We start from the raw sequence: 25,387 nt of genomic DNA on the forward strand, positions 1-25,387 counted from the left end.
ATACACATATAAGGCTTACAGGATCCACTCCCCTAGGCGATGTGGGATGTAACAATCGACCCCCTTAGGGGCCCGACGTCATCGTCGACACACATCCGCCCAGGGATTGACTCTGATACTAAATTGCCACATCCCAGCCCGGGCCCCCACCACATCCAGGGCTCGACTCCACCATAGCATGATATTGTCCGCTTTGGGCTCGGACCACGCCCTCACAGTTTTGTTTCTGGGAACTTACGCGAGCAGAACTTCCCAGCGGGTCACCCACCTTAGGAATGTTCTCGCACGAACTCGCTTAACTTCAGAGTTCCTACGGAACCCGAAGCCAGTGAGCTCCCAAAAGGCCTCGTGCTAGGTAGAGATGAGAATATACATATAAGGCTTACAAGATCCACTCCCATGGGCGATATGGGATGTAACATGCCTTCTTCACATGCAATGCTATTTGAATTAATTTGGTGAGATTCTTGACTCAAAAGGCTTTTGCCAACCATTCATATCTATCTTCCGTGAAATCTTGGTGCTTTTTATTTCAATTTTCTTATTCTTTCACTCTCCTTTTTGTTATAAGGTCAAGACGATTCTACTACGCTTCAACGCTTCAACGTTCAAAGGTTTGAGTAAATTTGGTTAAATCTCAATCTAAATTTGCCTTTTCAGTTTCTAGGTTTTTTTTTATAGTTTATCTTCTTTTAGGTGATGAATTTGATGCACTATGTTGCAGCTTTGAGGATGTATATATGAGTTTATATTTAGTATTTCTAAATCAATTTTAGTTTTTTTAACTTATTCCTTATAAATCTTCATTGTGCATTTTTTTAAATTTCAGTCATTCTCTCTCTAAAATTTTTCTTCACTGTTACTCCACCGTTGTCTACCGCCATAATTTTTTGGGTTTTTTTTTTCATGGCAATAAAATGCCGATTTCACCCTTTGTAGTCTCGAAAATTCCCGACTTTGTACTCGAGATGGTGACCCAAGTCTTCGTTTTCTAGCATTTAGGGTGGGTTTTGTCATATAAATAAGATTTTATCAGTTTGCGGACTTAAAATTTGGGTCTTTGATTTTCCGTTTTTTACTGTGAAGTTTTTTGGGTAACTTTGGAAGTAAAAAAAAGAGGAAATTTAGATGAAATTGAAGTAATTTTTTAATATTTTGAATTTGGTTAGATTATGAGTTTCAATTTTGATTATCTTAATGGGCTATTCGTGTGCTTTGGTAATTAAAAAAATTATTTATTTTCATTCTTAGGATATTTACAAGAATACCCATAAAAAATGAAGAGGAACTACCTATTGATAAGATTCCAAACAGATGTGTCTCTATTTTTACACCTGGTTGGGAGATATATATTGAAGTTAAAACTACTGATCTAAGCCAACTGATTCTCGAATAGTGGAAAAAGAAGAAGCATGAGCAGTATGTATTCTAAATTCTTTATTAAATTTGTTACAAAAAATTCTAACATTATATATACCTTCAATATATAGGTGAAAAATGCTATAGAAGAATTAAAACCTTCAACAACTGCTCACATCATACGAATTTGGAATAAAGTCCAACAAATTAGGTACAACACCATTTCTTACCTATTTATTTTTAATGGTATTCTCTATATCATTCCAAAAATTAATTATCTCAAATTATAATGAAAAAAATAAAATAAAATTCATCTATATAGAAGGAAAAATAGAAATTTTCAAGCAGAGAAAAGCAAAGTGCTTCTCATTATAATGAATTTTAAACAAAGTAGCAAAACCTGTGAAAAAAAACAATTCATATGCAAATAAAATTAAAGATACCTTATTATAATGAAAGTAGCAAAATAAATAGGTAAATCAACCTCTGACATAGAAAACGAATTTTAAGTTTCTGTTTTGTGATTGAACCGAGAGACGGGGGGCTAATAAAATAAAATTTGTTAAAAAAAAAAAAAGGTAAATACTTCATTTTATTTGCGTATGAAATTTTTTTTTTCACATGTTTTGCTACTTTGTTTAATTTTGCTACTTTGTTTAAAATTCATTATAACGAGAAGTACTTTGCTTTTCTTTGCTCGAAATTTCTATTTTTTCTTCTGTATAGGTGAATTTTATTTTAATTTTTCATTAAAAGAAACTCATTAATGAGTATCTACAAATTAATTATCTCAAATTAGAAAGAAAAAAAAACAAGTTATGAGTGTAGGAAAAAGATTAATGGTGACCAAACAACTTTTTTAAATATGGTAAGTCTTATCTTATTTTCATACTGAAGTATACTACAAATTCAAATTGGATTCAATTTTTAAATAGAAATAAAATTGCATTTTTTGTCAGTTTTACAAGCATCACACCCGTGACACACCCTGAACGAGATCAGGGCATGCTGGCCGTCACGTGGAAGTGACGTAGCCATGTGCACAGTGCAGAAGCTAATAAAGTAGTAACGTAAAAGTACGAATAAATAAAAACTAGCATACATGAGGTAAAAGTAATAAGTGCTAGCGTAAGTGAGACACAAGTTCAGAGCCGAAAGCCTAAAGCAGTCCAAACTAAATGACGCAACAACAGTACACTCGAAGGTGGTCCTACGCTGGTGATCGTCTGTCAGAAATGCCAGGAAAGCCCTCTGGGAAACCACCGAACCTGCTAGGTAGCTAGAACCTGGAAGGGCGCAAAACAAAAGCGTGAGTGGGCAAAAACAAAGCTTTTCGAAAACCATTTCAAAAACAAGATTCTAACCCCTCGTCGTAAAACCTGTATACTTCCCAGAAAATAAACATATGTACGTATAAATATAGATATGCCAATCATGCATAAGAATATGCCATGCCAAATCTCACAATGAAATGCAAGTGCTCAGGTATAAATCACATCAATAATACATAATCTGGCAGCCGGAGTCACCTAACGTGACCTGTACGGCTGCGTCTAGAGCTCAGATCTCAATCACTATAACTGAACCTGCCCACGAGTCGGAACCACCTAAAGAGGTCTGTACGACAGGCCTGGGTGTAATACATATAAACGCTCTAGTGCTACGATCACGTGAAGGCTGTGCGAATAATCGCGGGTCACCTACGAGTCGGAACCACCTAAAGTGGTCTGTACGACAGGACTATGCACCTAACTTGGATCCAAGCTGAGCGTGTGGTGCGGGAGGTGAACAACACGTGAAGGACTGTGCCCTACTCTGGGCGGGAGCACTAACACCGGGGGTGCAGGTTATGAGCTCTCTAAGTATCTCGAATCACTACTGAATGTAAACGTGAATAACACTTACCTGACACTTACCTGTGCGTCCACAGCACCAAATATGCATATGTATATAAATATATACGCCCAATAATGCAACTAATGATGCATAAATGATGATAATATAATGCATGGCATATAACTAATAAACATTTAAATCAATTTCTGGGAAAATATAAGTACATAGGTATATACGGAAAACCAAAAGCCCACTCACTGATAAGTGGAAGGGTCGTAGCCCCCCTGCCTCGAGTGACCACGCTCGTCCTCGGGATATGTCTCACCTATATGCAAAATAACTATAAAAACGTTAATTTTAAAGCACATAACCAAACTTTAGAAATAACTTCTCATACAATGCTCAAATGGGATGTATGAATACACCAACGTGATCTACTCAACCTCACGAAAATCCCCAAATTTTTAAAATAATTTTTCACCGCCGCACGCGCCCCCACGCGCCGGCCAAGGCACGGCCACACGCGCCGGCCACGCGCAGACACGTGCCTGGCACGCTGACAGCGTCAACTGATGCCGTAAGGAATATTCCGTCAGTTTTGACAGATTCCGTCAACGGCGTCAGGAATATTCCGTCAGATTTGACGGAATATTCCGTCTTCTTCCCCAGCGAGCCTCCAGCGTCGGAAAATCGCGAAAACTTTAAACTTCGATATCTTCTTCGTTTTTCAACCAAATTCCACGATTTTGGTACCAAAATGAAGCCTAGAACTAGAGGAACACAATCATACCACTTTCAAGGGTTAAAAACCACGAAATCTCACCTGAAAAATCAATCCAACTCCGGCCAACTTCGAAACCAACGATCCCGACGTCCAATTCCTTCAAACGAACTACTCCGAGCCTCCTTGGGACCTCACCAAGCTTCCTACAAGCTTCAAATTTCCTAAAACGTGAGAAATCACGTGTGCATGAATAGTACCCAAATCGGACATCGTTGAATCGACGTGAAAACGATGGAGTTCTCACCTGAAAATGGTATGGCTGGACTCCTACAATCCTCACGAGCTCGAATATGGTCTTGGTTTCCTCGATCTGTGGAAGTTTAGTCGGTTTTGGGTGTGTGTCCGTACGTTCGAAGGAAATGGAAGGGAAATGGGGACTCGGGACAGTCACAAGGAAATGACAGAAGGGTGTGCTGTGTGGGAGTGTGAGTGTGTGGCCCAAAACATGCCAACACCACACAAAAACAACCAATAAACTTAACGAAATCGAGTTAGGGGCAAAATAGTCTTTTCACGCGTACGTTTTTGATATTTTCGGGACGGGCTGTCACACCCGTCTCAAAGTACAAAGGTTGAAGTACAAGATTAAGGTAACATTTCTTACTATTTTAATTTGTAAACATGATTACAATTTGTTACCTCAAAGTTAACAAATTATTTATCTTTCGGTATTCTAAAAGTAATTGGAGTAAAAGTATTGCCATGAGAAAATTGTCAAGGTTAAAGGTATTTAGGTTAAATTGCTTACAACCTTTATATTTGGGATTGTGCATTATAGTTAGACTTCTTATTTTATCTTCATTGCTTGCAGATTAACTATGAAAATCTAAAGCATCAAGTCCAAGCAAATGGGTGGCAAGCATGGCTTTGATTTCACACGTAGACGCTATGTTTACATATGTACATGTTGTCCATATTTTGCTTTGCTTCATATATTAGGAGTTCATCCCTAGCTAGTCTATAACTTTTACTGAAAACTTATGAATCTGAAAAATTTGATTTAAGGACATTAAATGTTATTAGCATGTATTTAGAAATGAAATTACATGTCATATTTTCAGATTTTTTTTTAATAGTTTATGTTTTCCCATTTTATCTTCGTTGTTGTTTTAAAGGAAAAATAGTAAAAATTGTATGAAAGATTACTTACATATGTGCAAATTGGAAGGAATATATGCCGCTAAATTCTTCAACGAGCGTGGCAATATGACAATACGGCATGCATAACGATAACACCATTATCATAGTAAACAAAAAATGAAATCCACCATTTTTAATCCCTTATTGACTAAGGAACCCAACTCTTGATTTTCTTCCTGTACAATATATAGGGGTAAAACGATACTGATGGATATAAGAGAATTCTAACTACACTGAGTTAGATGATTGAAAAAAATACCAAGTTAGATGATTGAAAATAATAAGAAATTGTTGTGATGGACACACCCCCACAATTTATAAAATAATCATTTAAAAAATATAAGAATATCTAAAACAACACATTTTTAAGGCGCTACACGTCTGTGATGCAAAAATACCTCTCACACACACATTGGAGAGAGGCTAGTACTTTATTAAGTGAGTTAATCTCATCTTATGTTTCATATCCACCGGACATTCGCTAAGCACGAGGGATTAAAACGCGGACCGATGAGATTTATCTTCCTATAAACCACCATTAAATCATAATTAGCTCTTTAAGTAACGTAATTAAGGCAACCAAATGCATGGAACTCAATGATTATCCGCTAATTCACCGTCATGCACCTAGTTAAATTAGCAAGCATCATATCCAACACTAAAAGCTTGCCTTTTTTGCACATTCTTTGAAAGCGTGGGTAATGTGATCATGTGATCTGATCTTTATTAAAAATTTAAAAGCTAATCGCAAAATGTAAGTTCGGAATCAACAAAAAAATTTTTAGAGTGTTAATAATAATTTCTAAAAAAAAAAGTTATAGTTGCATGAATAAATTTTGGTTGTTGACATATTAGTGCATCAACGGTTAGAGATTTAACGATCCAAGTCATCTATCTTTTAGGTCTTTTAAAAAAAATTATGTCTACCATAAATTACACAAATCTAAAACCACTTGACCATTGAATTAAGAGTTTATGGTTTATTTGTACATTTTCTTTACGATAAAATGCATGTTTTAATGGTTTAGATTTGTATAGGTTTTTGCAAGGCTGAACTATAAATGATGTTTTAAAAGATAGACAATTCTAAAACGCTAAAATAAATTACGGAGTGAGGCTCACAAAAACGTATGCAAAAATTGTATAAAAAAAATGTGATGCCATGGCTCTGCGCTCAATAAATAAAAGAGTAATTAAATAAGGGGTGTGTGGACACACACCTCTCAATTTACAGCAGTTAGATCAAATGAATTGGAAAAAATCAAATGACATAAAGTAGCAAGAATTCGTGAAAAATAAAAAATAGATGTGTTGATAACATTATCGTTAAATTATTATTCTTGAAACCATCTACTCCTCATTAAAACCGGGTGTAAGATTCAATATTTGATTTTCGTCATTTGAATTTATTTTCCTACGTTTTACGTTACAATTATTGAACTTTTTTTGTGTGCATTGCAAAGAAAACTGAGATTCAATTGTATGTACGTATATTTAAGGAATGAGGATCTTCTTTGAATACTCATGAAGAGGATCTTAGGAATCATCATATTATATTCGTTCATTGTACATCGTGTGGTCAACTTTCATTAGGTACTATTCGTGTTTAATTTAAATAAAAAAATTCAAAATAACTTTTAACCACATGATATACGATAAACGGATAAGATATGAGGATCCGAATGGAATCTAAATCTATATTTACGTACCTATAAGTTTTCATATGGTGATTTTTATTTTCTTCCATTAGTATATTAGTGGTAAGTAATTTTTTTGTGTGTCTAAGATATGTGTTAGTTTAATAATAAAAATATTAGGGTAACAATTTGAATTTTAAATGTAATATCATTGCTAGATTTGTAGTAGGTGGAAAATAGTTCCGTTTTTAAGGCTTAATTATGGATGTGTTTAATGTTTTTTTATGACAACATTTCCTAGTAAGGAATTTTATTTTATTTTATTTTTCTTTTAAAATGATAAGTTTTTTTACGGTAATCTATCGTTTCGAAGATTTAGACGACTCGTATAGACAGTTACAAGTAAGAAAATTGATGATGCTAAATTAATATGATGTGTCTCAAGATATTTCTCATAGAATCCCCTTTAATTATATACATATAGGGAAAAGTAAATAGTAAAAATTATTTCCTCCTCAAAAGGCGACTGACTCGACAAGATCATGAGAATCTCGAGGAAGAGCAGACGGGGAGCCACCTCAGTTGCCGCGCGTAAGCCATCGGAGGCCTCCGCTGTCAGGGGAGTACAAAAGCGGGTCACCGCCACCTCGAGACACACCCAAGCCACCAACCACGTGTGCTAACCTGAAGGAGCTCGCACGTGCCGTCCGTACATATTTTGTTATCCGCAAATTACATGTAACCCTCCCCCGAGTATTTACGAACCGGGACAAGTATACTGACCCAGACGTGGCCCATTGTCAAAATAAGAGACTCACCGGTTAGTATACAAATACTCACTTTTTAAATTTGATCAAATAATATTTTAATAAATAAATATTTTGTTGTTTAAGACAATAGTACAATGTTATTTAACTTTTTTTTCCGACTTTCAAAAATAAGAAATATGTGTAATTTTAATTGGATCATATTAAGGGTGAGCATGTGTTGGTTTGGATCGGTTTTGGATCAAAATTGAAACCAAACCAATCTAGTCAATTGAGCCAAAATTGCAAACGAAACCGATTAAATTGGGTCTAAAATCGATCAGTTCGGTTAACCAACATGGACATGTTGGTTTGGGTTAGATCTCGGTTTGTGTGAAAACGAAAATACATAACACATTTATCTTCTAAAAGTTACAGAACATAGCATCAATATGAGTGATTGATCAAATGAAACAATAAATGAAGCAGCCTAAAGAGAGCACCAAAGCAGCAGCTGCTGCATTTTCCAAATGGTCCCCTTGTTCTTCTCCAAATGGACTCTTAAACTAATTAGATTTTGTTTTCATATGGTGAAAACACGGTAACTCGTATATAACTAACTATTTATATTACTATACGTATTAATTATAATTAAAAATAAAATTAAATATATGCGGGCTGGTTCGGTTAACAGTGTCCTAAAAAAAAAAAATGGAACCAATTAAGATCGGTGAGGTTCAATTTAACCACCAAAAAAAAAAAAAAAAAAAAACCAAACCAAACCAAGCCGTTGATGCAATTCGGACGGTTCATTCGGTTTTTTGTTTTTTTTAAATGCAGCCCTAGACCATACTCACCAGTAACAGTAAGTGCTTAAATATTTTTCTTACATTTTTGCTGACCTGTATCACTGACACCTTGACCTGCTAGATTAAAGATGGACCCGAAATCTGCGTGTGGGTTCAACTCGGGGTGATAATTGTACTCAAACCAGGATCGTGATCCGTGAGTCCTTATAAAGCCAAGTAGCTGAAGGACATGAATGCACAATCCATAGAACTGTTATGAATAAGTTGTGTAGCAGTGTACTAATAGAATGCAGTCATAATCCAAGTGGTTGGAATGTTGCATGATTTCATTGCTCAAAAGCTTTGCTCCATCTTATCTTCCTCTTTTGTTTGATCATGAAGCTTATCGTCCATTTGTGCATGCTTTTAGATTAAAACACACTCAATAACTTGATAATTAAACAATTTAAAAAATATTTCTTTCATTTTTTATAGGGGCCGGATTCGTGATACTATTTTTTTACACAATTTTTTATACACGTTTTTACAGAAATCATCTTGTAATATATTTCAATGATTTGAACTATATATCTTTTACGTTCTCCCTCAATCAATCATCATGTCTAGCAAAAATCACTTAAATTTGAAACTATATGATTATTGGATTAAGGATTTTAGGGTTTTTCTTTGTAAAACTGTGTTCATTCATTGTCTTCACTGCAAATGAATGTCTTAATCATTTTCACTAATTAAATCCAAAGTGTCATACTGACTAAAACAAAGTTGTGTAAAAAAAATAGTACCACATATCCTCTCCTTTTTATATGAAAAAAAGGGTTTCTTTGTGTTGAATGAGTCGAAGTACCAAATTATTATCCGACGAGAATCGAAACTTTATCGAATTTGGCAAGTGACCAAATAAATATCTGTTTAGATGCGCACCAATTGTTGAGGAGTTATAAAAAATAGTTATTTTTGGTTAAACCATTGGCTTTCCATAGATATTTTACAAGAGTTAATTGATCGCGGTTACATTATTAACTCCACCACGGTTAAATCCGATCCCCACTATGTGACTGTGGCCTACTTGACATTATTTAACCTTCTCGCACTCTCTATAAAAATATTTTGTTGTAACGATAATACAAATGATATGTCTTAATTAAAATGATAAGAAATTTTATTTTTAAATTATTAATTGTTTAATACACATATTTTATTATTTGTTTATTAATACGGGGTAATGATGAGAAATTTTATTTTTTAAATTATTAACTTTTTAAAACAAATATCTCACTATTTATTTAATGACACGTGATGTACCATGCTAATCTCTCCTCTCTCTCTCTCTCTCAAAACCGGTTATATATAAGTGCGATTCAGCGACGTATTACTTCCGCATCTGAAGAAGCTCCGAAGCCTGAAAGGTTCAAAGCCCCACCCGAAAATGATGCTCGGAGAACCGACCCGACTTCACCCCACTCTCCATGTTCCTCCCTGGGACTCACTTGACGATCACGTTATTCATACCCCGACATCACCCTTCTCCATCCCCATTCACTCCGGTAACTCTAACGGCAATGCCTCCAACGGAGGAGACTACTCCCCGCTCTCCCCAATGTTCCTCGACTCGCTCGCCGCGCTCCACCGTTACCTCCCGTCTAATGAGTCTGACTCGCTGGCAGAGGACCCGGACATGCCCATGAACCCGATCTCCTGTGACCAGTTCCGGATGTTCGAGTTCAAGGTCCGGAGGTGCGCCCACGGCAGGTCGCACGACTGGACCGACTGTCCATACGCCCACCCGGGCGAGAAAGCCCGGCGTCGCGACCCGAGAAAGTACCACTACTCTGGTGCTGCATGCCCTGACTTCCGCAAGGGCCACTGCCCGAAGGGTGACTCGTGCGAGTTCGCTCATGGTGTTTTCGAGTGCTGGCTCCACCCGGCCCGGTACCGGACCCAGCCATGCAAGGACGGGTTGCGCTGCAACCGCCGGGTCTGCTTCTTTGCCCACACGCCCGAACAGCTCCGGGTCCTGCCCGGTCAGAGCCCGAGAACCCAAGGGTCGGGAGCTTTGGACTCGTATCCATTTGGTTCGTCCCCCACCTCGATCCTGATGTCCCCTCCATTATCTCCACCGTCTGAGTCGCCGCCAATGTCGCCAAACAGCCCTCAACTCGGCCGTAACTCGGTGAGCAAACTTGTTGCTTCGATGCGAAACTTCAAGCTTGCTAAGATGAAAATGAACTCTCCGCCTGCATGGGGGACCCAAATGGGATCCGGGTACGGCTCTTCACCACGTGGGTCAGCGTTCCGACCCGGTCTTTGCAGCCTTCCTTCGACCCCGACTCGCACAACGGGTCGGGTCGGACCAAACCCGGTTGATATCTGGGACCAGCCGTGCGAAGAGGAGCCGGCAATGGAGAGGGTGGAGTCTGGGAGGGACCTCCGAGCGAGAATGTACGCGAGGCTGAGTAAGGAGAACTCTCTTGGTCGAGTGGGACGAGTTGACTCGGGCACATCGGCTCCCGACGTGGGCTGGATTTCGATCTAGTCAGCGAGTGAGTGTGCGTGAAGACGACGAGTCGTGGAAAACCCTGTCTGCTGGGTCGACTCGTTTGTCGTTTTTCCGTTTTGATTCATATTACTGGGCTGGTGCGGTAAAAATCGGTGGCCTTTTGATTCTTCAAACCTTTTGGTGTGAATAGCGCGGTTAATTTTGAAGCTTTTTGACGTAAATAGTCGACGTGGAGCTGTGTAAAAGTTAATTTCGTTTTGCAAATTTGTACAGATAAAAAAACAATGAAGAAGAATTTTGTCGGGGCTGCTGCTGGGTATTTGATCAATGTCTAAGAAATTGTAATTTCCTTTTCTGTTTTCGCATGTTATGTCAAATTTTCTCGGATAATTATATTTGTATTTTCTCCTCTATTAAATCTCAAGTTTACTATTTCTACTTGAAATACTTTAAATCACCGGTGCGATCGGTCGGTTTAGTTCTTAGTTTTCTGTACATTTGAATTACATAATTTTTAACCACAGCAATTGGTCCGGTAATAAGAGTGCGGATTACGGTTTTTCAATAAACAAAAAATGTGAGAGATTTAGAGTTTGATCTTCCGAGCTGGTAAGTTTGTTTAACTGTGTTTGGTATGGTGAAATTTTTCATAGCATCTCTGGGTTCAAAATGAGTGTACAATCGAGGCTTGCCAATTGTCCTCATTTTTAAGGAAAAAAAAAAATACATAATTTACATTAACCAAGTTTTAGTCATTCTAATGTGAGATTTATATTTGTGTTAATGAATTTGGATTTTATATCCTAAGCAATGGTCTATGAACCGTAATGAATTTAATATGAACTGTTAACAAATTTGACAGTATAACCAACTTAATAAGAACTGTTAAACAAAATTGACAGTACAACCAACTTAATAAGAACTGTTCAACAAATTTGACGGAATATCTGATGGACCAACAATGTGAATCTGTATTGAGGAGTAAATAGTGTTATTTGTGTTACAAATTATACATAAATTGTAACATATTGGATCACATTTATCAACGGTGTGAGAGATCGTCAAGTTAAAAGACTACGCAACCTAATTTCGGTCGCTGAAATCTTTTACTGTTAAAATTTTTGTTCATGCCAAATTTTCTGGAGATTCTACGAGGGGTAACAAAAATTATGATGGAAAAAAAAGTAAACAAAACTTTTTTATGGGGTATTTGGGATGCTAGGAACAACCTCCTATGGAACCGTTCAACTGAGCCAAGGGGTTCGTTTTGTGGCTGCCTGTGCCATACGGTTTAGTTTGTGTTCTCTCCCCTCCAAGTGGAAGCTTTGGCTGCTCAGGAAGGCTTGTCGTTGGCGATGGAAATGAGTTTTAATTATTTTCTTTTTTTAGTGTGATTCCTTTTAGATCATGAAAGCTCTGCTTCAGAGTTTTCTGAATAAGTCCAACTTGGGGCATATTATCGAAGACTTTAAGGCTTCTCCTTTCAGGATTACTGGAGCTTCGGTTGCCCATATCCGTCACCAAGGCAATGGTACTGCTCACCACCTTGCCCACTCCGCTCTACTGTATGGATGGAACCTCCTGATTTTGGTCTGAAGAACCCACTAATTTTATTGTTAATTTACTTGCTGCCGATTGTCTTGAGGCGGCTTCTTCTGCCGGCCTTACTTTGTGACTGTTTGTTATTTATCAATGATTTTTTTTTTTTAATATGATTTTTTGTAAAAGAATAAAATCTAATTGATGCTTTAGCTTGTAGAAGCTTGAGTTCCAAGCTTATTATATTGAAAATAAATAATTTGCAGTAACGAGGGTCCAATATAAATACTTTAATAATTAAGAATATCATCTATGGAATTGAATTTCATTCGGATTCAAATTGTGAAGATATTAGAGATTTTCATATTTTAGTCATTCATCGTGTATTGTACGGTCAAAAATTATTTAATTTTTTATTTAAAATTAAATACAAATAGTATCTGATAAAAACTGACCGTGCGATATATGATAAATGATTAAAATATAGAAATTCTTAGGATCCCCAAAAAATAAATCCGAAGATGACCCTCTTCTATCATCCATGGATTAAGAAAATGATTAAAGATGTGTAAAGTATGATTATATCCCCCACTACCTTTGTCAGTAAACAATTATATCATCTGATTTTTCAGGTGTTGTGATTAGATTTGTGATGTAGCATGTGTTAAGCTCGTCCTTATCCACTTTAGAAAATATTTATCCACTTTTTGTGCCACTTGTTTTTTACTATTCTTTTATCCTCAGGGGTTTATCCGTAAAAATCAATATCTTTGATGTGAAGGTTTTGAACAGAATTCTGTTTTTTTATTTTTTTTTACCCAAAAAAAAAAAAAAAAAACAGAAACAAGATAATACCTCGTACCTGGATCCTTTTTTGGGGATGAGTTTATTTTTTATTTGCAAATAACGTATTTTGATCATACAAATTTTATAATTAAAAACGTTTAATTTTTAATCTTTATTTAAAAATTACCTATTCTTCAATTAGAGATCATTTATCATTCAAATACATTGAGTCAATCCACGATGCATATACCATTTAATTAATTTTATATAACACTTCAATTTTTAGTAAAATTTCCAATATTGTTCTTATAAAACATCTTTATGCAAATGCGCTCATAGGTAAAAATGTTTTTGGCATAAGTAATCCACAATGAATAATAAATAATTTTCAATGAGAATATGATAATGATTTTTCTTTTCAGTTAAAAAAAATTAATTAAAAAATTTATACTCATATATAATATATAAGAGGATCAAAGATTTTGAAATCTCTAAAAAATGGGAGCCCTGTCCCACTGCACTTTTGCACATCCCTAACGCGCCCTCTGAATTCACCAAAGATGGATTGCTCATTGTTAAACATCAACTAAAGTTCAGATTGGATGAATAACAGATGCAAATTCAAGTAAAAGCAATAATTTTATATACTAATCAGAATTTAAATTTGATGCAAAATCGAGTGCAGCAACGTTTTAGGATTCATACAAAGATCCCACTTAGTGAGATAAGATTTTGTTTTTAGATCATCTCTGACGAGATGTTAAATCTTGAAATCAAAATTTAAATTTGAAGGCTTATGTGGCACATCGATCTTTTGTAAATTTTGTTATCCATTCAATATGTCAAATTTAAACTATTATTACTTGCATTATTTATTTTTCATAATTGTAATTAGTATTTTTAAAACAAAAGATAATAACAAAATTTATAAAAAGCATTTATTACCCACCAAAAATAGATTTGAAGCTGCTGTCAAATTTAACAGTAATTCCCTCTGCTATCATTCCATGTCAAGCCATATAGGAGTTGACATTTTGATTGATAAACACTAGTTTTGTCTTTTTTTTTACCGTTATTGTTGATGTGAACGTTTTGACATTTTATTTGAAGATGCACTTAGTAATCAAACTCTACAAGTATTGTTGATGATTAATAAATGTCATTAAGGCCATAATTAAGTAATGTAGATATGGATTATTGAGTTTAATAAGAGTAGGCGCAACAACAGAAGCAGGATTAGTAGAATAGGTTTAATTACAAAAAATGAAAAGGGCAGACAAAGTGGACAGTGGTTCCTACTTCCTCCAGAAAATATTGGGAATCCTTTAATCACATCCGTTTATTGTACATCTTGCAGTTATAAATTATTGTATATTTTTTTTGTAAATTTTATTCTCCACTCGATATGTCAAATTTAAACTATTATTACTTGCATTATTTACTTTTCACAATTGCAATTAGTATTTTTAAAACAAAAGATAATAACAAAAATTATAAAAAGCATTTATTACCCACTAAAAATAGATTTGAAGCTGCTGTTAAATTTGACAATAACTCCCTCTGCTATCATTCCATGTCATGCCACATAGGAGTTGACATTTTAATTGATAAACACTAGTTTTGTCTTTTTATACCCTTATTGTTGATGTGGACGTTCTGATATTTTCTTTGGAGATGCTCTTAGTAATCAAACTCTACAAGTATTGTTGATGATTAATAAATATCATTAAAGCCATAATTAAGTAATGTAGATATGGATTATTGAGTTTAATAAGAGTAAGTGCAACAACAGAAGCAGGATTAGTAAATGAATGGGTTTAATTAAAAAAATGAAAAGGGCAGACAAAGTGGACGGTGGTTCCTACTTCCTCTAGGAGAATCTTGGGAATCCTTTAATCACATCGGTTCATCATATATTTTGCGGTCAGAAATTATTGTAAATTTTTTTCTCCACTCGATATGTCAAATTTAAACTATTATTACTTGCATATTACTTTCCATAATTGCAATTAGTATTTTTAAAACAAAAGATAATAACAAAAATTATAAAAAGCGTTTATTAACCACTAAAAATAGATTTGAAGCTGCTTTCAACTTTGACAGTAACCCCATGTGCTGTCATTTCATGTCATGCCACATAGGAGTTGACATTTTGATTGATAAACACTAGTTTTGTCTTTTTTACCGTTATTGTTGATGTGAACTTTTTGACATCTTCTTTAGAGATGATCTTAGTAATCAAACTCTACAAGTATTGTTGGTGATTAATAAATGTCATTAAGGCCATAATTAAGTAATGTAGATATGGATTATTGAGTTCAATAAGAGTAAGTGCAACAGCTGAAGCAGGATTAGTAAATGAATGGGTTTAATGAAAAAAATGAAAGGGGGCAGACAAAGTGGACGGTGGTACCTACTTCCTTCGTGAGGATCTTGATAATTTTCTAATCACATCCGTTCACCGTACATCTTACGGTCATAAATTATTGTAAATTTTTTTATTTAAAATTGAATATAAACAGTACCTAACAAAATCTGACCGTGCAATATATGATAAACGAATGTGATTAAAGGATCCTGAAGATTCTCACAAAAAGGATCCAACGAGGATTCTCTCTCCTACTTTAGGGTTTCGTTTATTTTGTCGTCTTCGGCGAACCAGGGGAACATTTTAGTTGGGTGGGGAGGGAGGAATCATGTAGTGACGTGCTCCTCAAAACTTTTTTCAGTTCGTGGGTGTATCGACCATCAAAAGCTTTCCCATCACAAAAACCCTTTCTAGTTTGTGTTTTGAGCTCTGTTTGGCTACATACAACGAATTTGTTTGAAATTGGTTTTGAAAAGGGAAAGAAAAGCTTTCTAATCGTTTGGGCAAGTAGATATTTAATACTGCGATCCAGTAGTATTCTTCGTCATTCGTAAATGAGAGATCTTAAATTCGGTTATTGTTAAAAGCAAACTTGAACCATATTATTATTAGCTCATTGTGAGTCTAAGCTCACCCCTTCCCTTAATATAGATAATATCGTTTGTTAAAATAAAAAAAAAAACAGTTTGGATAAGTCTTCGATAGTTCGTATTATTAGTATTCCGGCTAATATTATTTTTTCAATTTAATTTTGACTGTTCATTTTTCATGATCCAGATTATTGAAGAAATATTGGATAGGTTGAGAGCTATAAATGTTTTCGACTAGGTTTATCCAAAAAATTAGTATTTGTGTTTACAAAAGCTTTATAAAAACATTTATTTAAATACTTCCTCATGCAAAGTGAAAATATTTTTTGAGATTAATCCTTAGTAAAAATGCAAGTTTATCTTAAAAAAACACTTGAACTGCTTCATGCAAGAAACACATAATGAGTTACTTTTCAAGAAAACATTTTAAATGCTTTTGAAACTTAAATACGATTACTTCTTCATCCGCCTCATCTTCTCATTCAACATTCTTCACCGCACGCTTACTGCTCATATAAAAATATGTTTGGTAAGATTTAAAGTGCTTTCAAATAAGTAAAGCACTTCTCGCACCACTTGTCATAGAAACTCAAAAGTGCTTTTGGATTATAAAAACACCTTTAGAAAGCACTTTCCAGCAAAATCACTTATAAACAGTCGTGTTTCTAAAAAAGCATTCCTCAACCGTCCTTGATTAGGTAAACTTTGCATGGGACCCTAAGTCCCTCCCAATGTATCATGCATTGTCGTAATCGTGCTTAGATTGAGAGAATTATATGCCAATCTTTGGATCAACTTTCCCTTCTGAGCCATCTATTTGTTGGGTGTTAGGTTGCTTGCAATGAGAAAATAGATTGATACCTTTATTTTTTGGATTGAAAATGTGGTGGTTGCATAGAATGATGTGGACAAGTTCGGCTCTTATCTACATCCAAAGGATCTCTAATTTTTTATTTATTTTTTAAATGGGAACTAATTGTGATGTCCATTATACATCGAACTTCAACGATCCAAACTATTTATTTTTCAATTTAAACTTTATAGATTATCCTTACAAAATATTAGCAAAAAAGTTCAAAGTAATTGCTGAACACAATGTTTTATGAACACTGAAATTTCATCACACCAATCATATGAGTAAATAGTTTTGGATTAATTAATCATTTGTAAGTGAGAGATCTTAGGTTCGATTCTCGTCAAAGGCAAAATTGAATCACTTTATTGTTAGTTCATTATGAGGCTAAACCCACTCCCTCTAGCTTAATGTGGATAACATCGTTTATTAAAAAAAAAATGTTTAGAATTGAACTAATTTTTTGCAATGACAATCCATATGAAAACTTAAAAGATAGATAGTTTAAATCGTTAAAGTGTAATGTTTAATGGGCCCACAACTTTTTTTTTTCTTTTGACATATGAAGATCCCCTAAGATAAAAAGCTTTGCTTATCTACATATAAATATATGGTTATCCATATCTGTTTTTATCTTATATAAAAATGATGGGTTGTGTGAATTAAATTCGTCATGATTAGCTATTAAGTTTGTTTGCGAAGTCACAAAAAAATATAAATTAATGGAAGTTGTGTTTGGAAAAATAATGTAAACATCATCTTGATGGATTTACTATTATCTTCTAGCTAAGCATAGGAGTAGGTGTAACTTAGGTTCAAATTTTCAGCATTATCTTCTTAATTTTTACATTACTATTCCATTTTTTAAAGGGAATTTCAAAAAAAAATTTATGGTATTGTTCACTTTAACGAAAAATCATATTTTTACACTAAAAAGTCAATCCTGGTATTATTCACTTGACCCTTTATTTTGTCCTTATAATTAAAACTCAAAGTTTTTAAACTATTTTTATTTTTTTTAATTCCATTTAGTTGTACTTGTTACGAATGGAATTATGCAAACTCCATTGATTTGGATGTGGAGGAAGGTGCATATAGTTCATGTTGGCACTTACTACACATATTCAACTTTTGTGTATTCATTTAATATGATTTTCAATTATTCACTGGCAAGAAAATTATGGTGGAATTCACACTAATCAACGGTTATCGATCGTTCATACTTTTTAACCAATTTTACTAGCATCAGGGTCTCTAATACACCAATCTAAGAGGGAGAAGCGTGTGAAATATCATGGAACGAAGACAAACCTTTTAATTTTATTTTTATTTTTATTTTTTTGAATATGAAATATTTACACTATGGGGTAGAGAATTAGGCTAAACTACACTATGTGTTAGCCATAGTATTGAAAAGAATCAAACCTAAAATATCTTACTTACAAGTTACAAATAAAGAGAAATATCACTTGATAATAATACTAAGTGTTCAAAAAATATATATATATATATAGGTATATGAAAATTCAATTTTTCTCTCATGTGGGGACAATCTGAATTAAACTCTTGTCCTATGGCTGGTTGATACCATGACATTGATCGCCTAACCAAAATATAGATATACAAGTCTGCATAAAAAGCGACATTCCTTTGATTGTTTCACTGTCATATTGTATGGGACGAGAAAGACTTCGCTCCTCAAGATTGAGGAGCTCCACAATTCACTTACCGGCCGATTTACAGAACTTCGTATTTGTGATCGTCATAGTTTATTTATATTACTCTAAAGATAAGTCTCTACAAAGAATCAAATAAAACTATGGTTATTTAGTCAAACAATTATAACAAATAAATAAGCGGTTTGTAATCCATTTACCGAATTTGTTTTTATATAGTTCGATGGCTAAACAATCTCATATGTTACTGATTCTTTGTAGAAGTGATCTTTATACAGTGAGCTATTACGTTAATCTTCTCTCTCTTCTCTTGAAAATTACTGACATTGAAGAATCTCCTGATAGGACTTCGGTGCACACGAATATCAAATGCTTTCTTCATTGGGCTAAGCATACACACGGATACATCTATAGCCCACCCCAAGTCAACTATATTTAGATCACAGTGGTTTCTGCAGATCCTGGGCCCCAAAGAGAATTGGGCCGTCGGGTTATCAAATATCTTCACTGACCAAGAACTGCGAGATCGTCCGCTCCATGTGCGGTGATGGATGGATGGATCGGACCCTGTGAATCCAATAAGATTTCCAAATTCTCCTATCTTGACCCAAGGCTACGTTTGGCAACGCAGAAGAGCTGCAATAGCAGACCACGTTGTCCAGGTTCGACTCTCACTCAACTCTAAAAGAGCCAGCTCTCACAATGTTTGTGGAGTTCGTTTATGTAGAACAACCGTTCATTGAACTTTAGATCTAGACATCAACCGGTTGACTTCTACGTGACACTACGACGATTCTTGATTTAATTGTCACTTGAGTTGTGGATTGGAATTTGCCTTATTTCTTCTCAGTCTCGTATATACTAGCTTTAGAGTTGCTCAAGCATGCGAAGCGTAAGAGGAAAGAAATAAATACACACGTACGAACATAAATATAACTTGGTAGTATACCAAAAAACACCTCAAAGTTATCTGGTTGCATGTAGACAGTTTGTAGAGCTACCAAATAAGCAAAATAAACATGAAACCACTTGAGTCCGTGACAAGGAATCTAAGACTGAAATCAGAGAAGATAACAAAATACAAAGTCAAAAGGAGAGAGAGCAAAAAGCAGCCACCACCGTCCAGTTTTCGTTGGGATTTTTTAATGTGCCTAGAACACGATCCGATACCAAGTGTAATAATATAATTAGCAGGAAATTAAATAAAATCTCTAACCAATTTTATAGTTTTATTATTACACTTGATGTACCAAGCCATGTTAAAAAATTTCTCCATGTTTCACATATTTTTGCTACCTTGTTGTAATTGTTAAAATGTAAGTTGGTCCAAGCCATCAAAGTTTGCCTTCGTTGGTTACTTTGAATGGTAAAATTACTTTTACTCCTACTTTTTTTTATGGGCCAAGGAAATTATTATTAACAAAAAAAAAAACATATTTACATACGAAAGGCCCATAATATAAACAAGCAAAGATGGGCCAAACACCAAACTAACAAGAGGCCAACCAAATAACTGAGGCCCAAAAACAGAAAAAACAAAAAAGACAAGAAGTCCGCTGCAATCGTCTCCTCCAGTACTGTGCTCTAGACGTGCACAAAGCCATGCCCACCTCCAAACATCGCCTCGCCAATCTCATCATCCAATCCCAATCTGCTTTCCGATCATAGCCAGAAAGTAAAGATAACAAACAACTAAAGGAAATTAGGCAACTATCAAGAAAAAAAAACCCATGAAACACCATGAGCAACATTGCCAGGCACGGCAGACGACAGAGAAAAGGTAACACTCGAGTTGGTCGAAGCACCAAAACTCTACGCACCATCTCCAAGGCAGGTATGGCTAAAGATCAAAACTCGGATGAAGGAAGAAAAGGAATGTCAACAATGTAAGAATACAAGGGCAAATCAATACGAGGAGGAGAGAGAAAAATAGCAGAAAAGGGGAAAAAAGGATAAAAGAAAAGAAAGAGGAAATTGGCAACCGATCCTAGCCAAAGCTAGAGTTGACGCTATTGATTTTGAGTAAGATCGGAACCCTTACATCAAAAGCGAGGAAGAACTCTCAAGCAGAGAAAAGCTCTCTCACGGAATGAGAGAAAAAGTCAATTGTACAAACCCCCACTTTAAAAAGTTCATTTGATTTGATTCACATACATGACTAAATAGTGAAATTGTTTGATTAATATGAATAACTAAACTGTTTTTAAATTAAATGAATTCTTCTAAAATTGATCTTTGGATAAGAATAAAGAGAATGAACAATTATGATTATAATGTTTATGTAATACAATAATGTCACATCAACAGTAATCTACTTCTTATATATAAAGACTCAACAATATTATATAAGGAGGTTTAACAAAACACTACCGATACTGTTTACTTTCAACCAAAAACCATATTTATACATTTTCCTGGTACTATTTACTATACATTTAAAAAGGGATTTTCATTAAAAGGGAAGTTTTTTTAGATTTTTCGTTAGTTTTTCTTGTTATATATATCAGCAAGAGCTAAAGCTGACTGTCTTAATCTGAGTTCCAATTTACCATTTATTCTTACTAATTAGCCACCAATTTCTTGTCATTTGATTATTGCAAAGTTAAGTGGGTTAAATTGTTAACTATTAGGTGGTGGGGAATTGATGGTAATGAAATTTACACTAGAATAAATATACATAATTACTTTTTATCACTACAGTAAAACATCATTTGGAAAACATGTTGTTAAGCATTGCACATTTTACGACTAATAAATAATAACTTTGTAAGTGGAGCAAATCAGAGAGTGGGGTTTTGTTCCTCTTTGGCTGCCTGTCCCTGCTGACTACGTCCATGTGTTGTGACGATAGCTTAGAACACATGCAGTTAATAAATAGGAGATTTATTGTTGGTATTTTAAAATTTTAATTATGTATTTTTTATATGAGTATTTTTTTTTAAATATAAAAAATTCAGAATGCATAATTAGATTTTTAAAATGTTAGTAAAATTAAACTAATAAAATTCGACCAAATTATAGGACATTTGGACCTTCAATTTGGAACGAATATCGTATTTATGGTGTCCTAACCAATATGTCACTAGGGTGTAAGATTAATAACTAATACGCGTATTATACTTTGATTAGAACTTTAAATCTCTCACTTATAAATAAAAGAAAATACATCGTAACACCAAAGTTTGAACGGTAATTCATCTCCATAATTGAAAAAAAACAAAGTCAAATACACATCCGTTTGACTGGTCATGTCTCTTCGCGAGCAAGAAACAAGAATCATACATAAAATATTACAATTAAAATTGAAAAATATGGATATCCGTACAGAAGGCAAGCCTTTTATTTATTTAATTAGTTCAAGGTGCCACCATATTTATGAACCCCCTCCTCCACCAAAACCCATTGCATTTTGCGTGTCTGATTTTTTTCCTCTGTCGTCTCTGTCCCTTCTGGTTGGTTCTTGGGGAGTAAGTGAGGGAGCACAATAAGTAACCATGGGACGCACTCCATGCTGTGACAAAGAGAACGTGAAGAGAGGTCCGTGGTCTCCGGAAGAAGACGCAGCTCTCAAGTCCTACCTCCAGTCTCATGGCAGTGATGGCACCGCCAGCAATTGGATTCATCTCCCCAAAAAAGCTGGTCTCTCTCTCTAAATCCATCTTTTGAGCTCAAAGAATGAAAACTGTGGAGAAATGAGAAAAGGGATTTGCAGCTTTTGCTTTCTCTGTAAAAAGTTCTGAACTTTATTAGTTTTTGTACCGTATGTAGGCCTGAGGCGGTGCGGGAAGAGCTGCCGTCTGCGGTGGCTGAACTATCTGAGGCCAGACATCAAACACGGTGGCTTCACTGAGGAGGAGGACAGCATTATATGCAACCTCTACAACCAGATGGGAAGCCGGCAAGTTTTCAATGTTTTTTATTTTTATTTTTATTTTTTTAAATATCTTAATTTATTATCCGCAACTTTTAATTTGATCAGTATTTTCTAACTTATTTGCATTTTTTAAATTCCCCCAATTTTTTAAGATGGTCAGTCATTGCTTCTTACATGCCTGGAAGAACAGACAATGATGTGAAGAACTACTGGAACACCAAATTAAAGAAGAAGCTTTTGGGAGGAAAGATAAAGAATATCAGCAGCAAAGAGCCCACAATTGCAAACAATGCCAATTTTTCTGGAATCCCAGAAGCCGAGAAACCCCAAGACTCTGCCTTTTCGACTTCCCAACCCCAAGTTCCATCCACATTGCAGATGCTATATGATGTGAATTCTGGACTGAGTGCAGATAACCAGACCATGAGCTTAAACCCTGATCAGTTATATAACCCCAAGCTCTCGGGTTTTTTGGATTTCGGTGCAATGTCAAGGGGGAGTTACAGCACTACTGTTTCATTGTCTCAGGAGGGATCAAGCGTTTCGGATTCATCTTCCATAGCTGGGAATCGTTATCTTGATCAGGATTATGGGTTTTTGATGGATTATGGATTTGGTGTGGCTTATGATAATAATGTCAACCATTATGGCATGTGTTTTGGAGACAAAACCAGTGAAGTTGGTCCAACTGGATGCACAGATTTGGGTGATTTCTTTTGAAGCTGAAACTTACAGGATTGATCTGAGTCAAAAGGGTTTGTAACAAATTGGGAAGAAATGAATTGGGTTAGAGAAAACAGAAGCAAAAAGCAGAGAATTCGGATAGGAATTGGGGAAGAAAAATCGCTAACTAGCTAGCTAGAAATGCTTTAATTTTCTGTCTTTCACTTGTTCTAGTTTTTATGGAAACATATAATGTTAATCAAATTTGTCCATGACTAGCTTATGAACAATATGCATTAGTCTTCCATTCTCTCTATCTACCATTGTCACGTCATCTGTGTATCTCTCACATCACGTGATTGGAATTCTGCGTGTTTGTGTTTGTGTGTGTGTGTTGAAGGTTTCAACTTTCTCAAATTTGCCATCGTTGGGTTCTGAGAAGTTTCTCAACATGATGGCCTCATCAAGTTTGCCTGTTTCCTTTGTAGGTCAGAGGTCATGAAAGTTGTGTGGGAGTCTGGCCAATTCAAAGTTCATATCCCTCTCAACACAATAACCATAAAAGATACTCTGCCCTAGCTGTATTGATTTTTACGGTCATAAGAGTACATCATGTTTGCAAGTTTGGGACTTTGAAGTGGTAAAAATCAAAGGTTATATATGGTCAAGGAGTTATTTCAAAAAAAGGTAAAGAAATATTGTCAAGAAAGAAAAAAATCACTCTTCGATTCTCGGATATTGCACGGTTTTCACCTTTCATCCTACGAACTGGTTTGGTATTGTTGTGCTTTAAAAAAAAATTGTTTCTGTTGTACTGTGAGAATAAGCTCAATTTTGCTGCTTCACGTTTTTAACTTTTTTTACCCAAAACTGTGAAAATAAGTTTTTTTTAAGTGTTTACCAAACACTTTTTTGAGCTCAGCTTTTTTTGATACCCACTTTTTATAAAAGCACCTCAGTACTAAACCAGTACGAATACAGAGCAAAAAACAAACTCGAGAAACAATCAATTCAAACCGAACCTTGCCAGTCTTGTAACCCTTTGACAGTTGAGGATATGGAGATTTTTTACTGTCGTCGAGGATCTATCTCTCTCTTTATAACTGGATTAGATTACAAGAGACACTGAAAAGAGCCGGAGATGTGACGCGATTGAGTGCTGGAATTTCACTCTCAAGCAGCAATATGAACACATTGTGTAACATATTTGTCACAAGACTCACAGCATGCAGTAACGTAATATTGTAGGGTTTTAATTAGTCATGCAGATTGCTGTGTGCTGCTGAAGGTCAAATGTCACGGTTTGAAAGCTGTGATTCAAATTAATATATTACCTTACATTGAAATTGAAATTTGAATCTTCTCCTGATCTTAGTTTTTGAAGCATAAGGACTAGAAAATTTGCACTCTTGATTTGTATGAAAGAGAAATTAGAACTCTTAGTTTGAGTGGCAAGTAAAATGTTAATGAGAACCGTTGAATTCAATTTGAGTAGTTTAGGTTACCTGGTCTCGAGCTCTGAATGAAATTCAAAATGGATCTCTTTCCCTTGTAATATTAGAATTGTTAATTGTACGGTCAAGTACTCTGAAGTCTGACCATTCAAGAATCGAAAGGACATAATTATTTTAAAATTTCCACTCCAATTTATCTGTGAAGACTTTTTCGTGTTAAGGCTAAGCCATTGTTTAGGCCTCACTAATCACTTCAATTATTAACATCATTATATTTAGTTAGTCATCAGTGTTTTCGAAACCATAATTTTATAAAACATTGTTGTTTGTTAGTCATCATCTTAAAATATGAGATTAATTAGAAATGCTAAGGAGATTTTCTAAAAAATTGAACGTTTCATGAACTCTCTGTCACTTCATATTTTTTGCATAATATTTATCATGTTTGCATGAAAATTGACGTTAAACTATTTGATATTACCTATGCTCCATTTACGTGAGATGCCCTAATTAGGGTTTATTTGACAAATACCAAAGCTAAGCTAAAGCTTTAATCTGGTGTTTAAGTTTCATAATTAGGGTTATATTCCAATAAAAGAACGGTTTAGAAAAATTGGGCTTAAAGTTTTGTTTTCTATCTGCCTCTCTCATGTTTTCACATTCAACTCTAAAAATTGCAACATAATGAATGTTGTTTATCTGCTTCTTGGTGGCATTTTGTCTGCATGAATATTCCTCTGGTGAAGTGCCCCTCGTTTTCGAGAAATAATACTTAC

The 25,387-nt window shown here is 35.0% G+C and overlaps 2 protein-coding genes across 2 annotated transcripts; both read left to right on the plus strand.

Moving 5' to 3' along the window:
* Positions 1-9,722: 9,722 nt before the first annotated feature.
* LOC103929638 (zinc finger CCCH domain-containing protein 23-like) lies at positions 9,723-11,219 on the plus strand. Its single transcript, XM_009338860.3, has one exon. It carries the CDS (start codon positions 9,738-9,740, stop codon positions 10,842-10,844), a length of 1,107 nt encoding a protein of 368 aa, XP_009337135.2. The 5' UTR covers positions 9,723-9,737; the 3' UTR covers positions 10,845-11,219.
* A 10,794-nt stretch (positions 11,220-22,013) lies between these two features.
* LOC103929640 (transcription factor MYB87) lies at positions 22,014-23,429 on the plus strand. Its single transcript, XM_009338861.2, has 3 exons — positions 22,014-22,259; positions 22,389-22,518; positions 22,647-23,429. Exons 1-3 carry the CDS (start codon positions 22,115-22,117, stop codon positions 23,212-23,214), a joined length of 843 nt encoding a protein of 280 aa, XP_009337136.2. The 5' UTR covers positions 22,014-22,114; the 3' UTR covers positions 23,215-23,429.
* Positions 23,430-25,387: the final 1,958 nt, after the last annotated feature.

The sequence above is a fragment of a genome, unplaced genomic scaffold (assembly GCF_019419815.1).
Source record: "Pyrus x bretschneideri cultivar Hongxiangsu unplaced genomic scaffold, Pyrus_bretschneideri_v1 Contig28, whole genome shotgun sequence".
In the NCBI taxonomy this organism is placed as follows: Eukaryota; Viridiplantae; Streptophyta; class Magnoliopsida; order Rosales; family Rosaceae; genus Pyrus; species Pyrus x bretschneideri.

Excerpts from the sequence above, each read along its gene's own strand:
- LOC103929638 (XM_009338860.3), top strand. The coding sequence starts at position 9,738 with ATGATGCTCGGAGAACCGACCCGACTTCACCCCACTCTCCATGTTCCT.
- LOC103929640 (XM_009338861.2), top strand. The coding sequence starts at position 22,115 with ATGGGACGCACTCCATGCTGTGACAAAGAGAACGTGAAGAGAGGTCCG. Across the intron at positions 22,260-22,388 it reads TCATCTCCCCAAAAAAGCTG|GCCTGAGGCGGTGCGGGAAG; the intron begins GTCTCTCTCTCT and ends TACCGTATGTAG. Across the intron at positions 22,519-22,646 it reads TACAACCAGATGGGAAGCCG|ATGGTCAGTCATTGCTTCTT; the intron begins GCAAGTTTTCAA and ends CAATTTTTTAAG.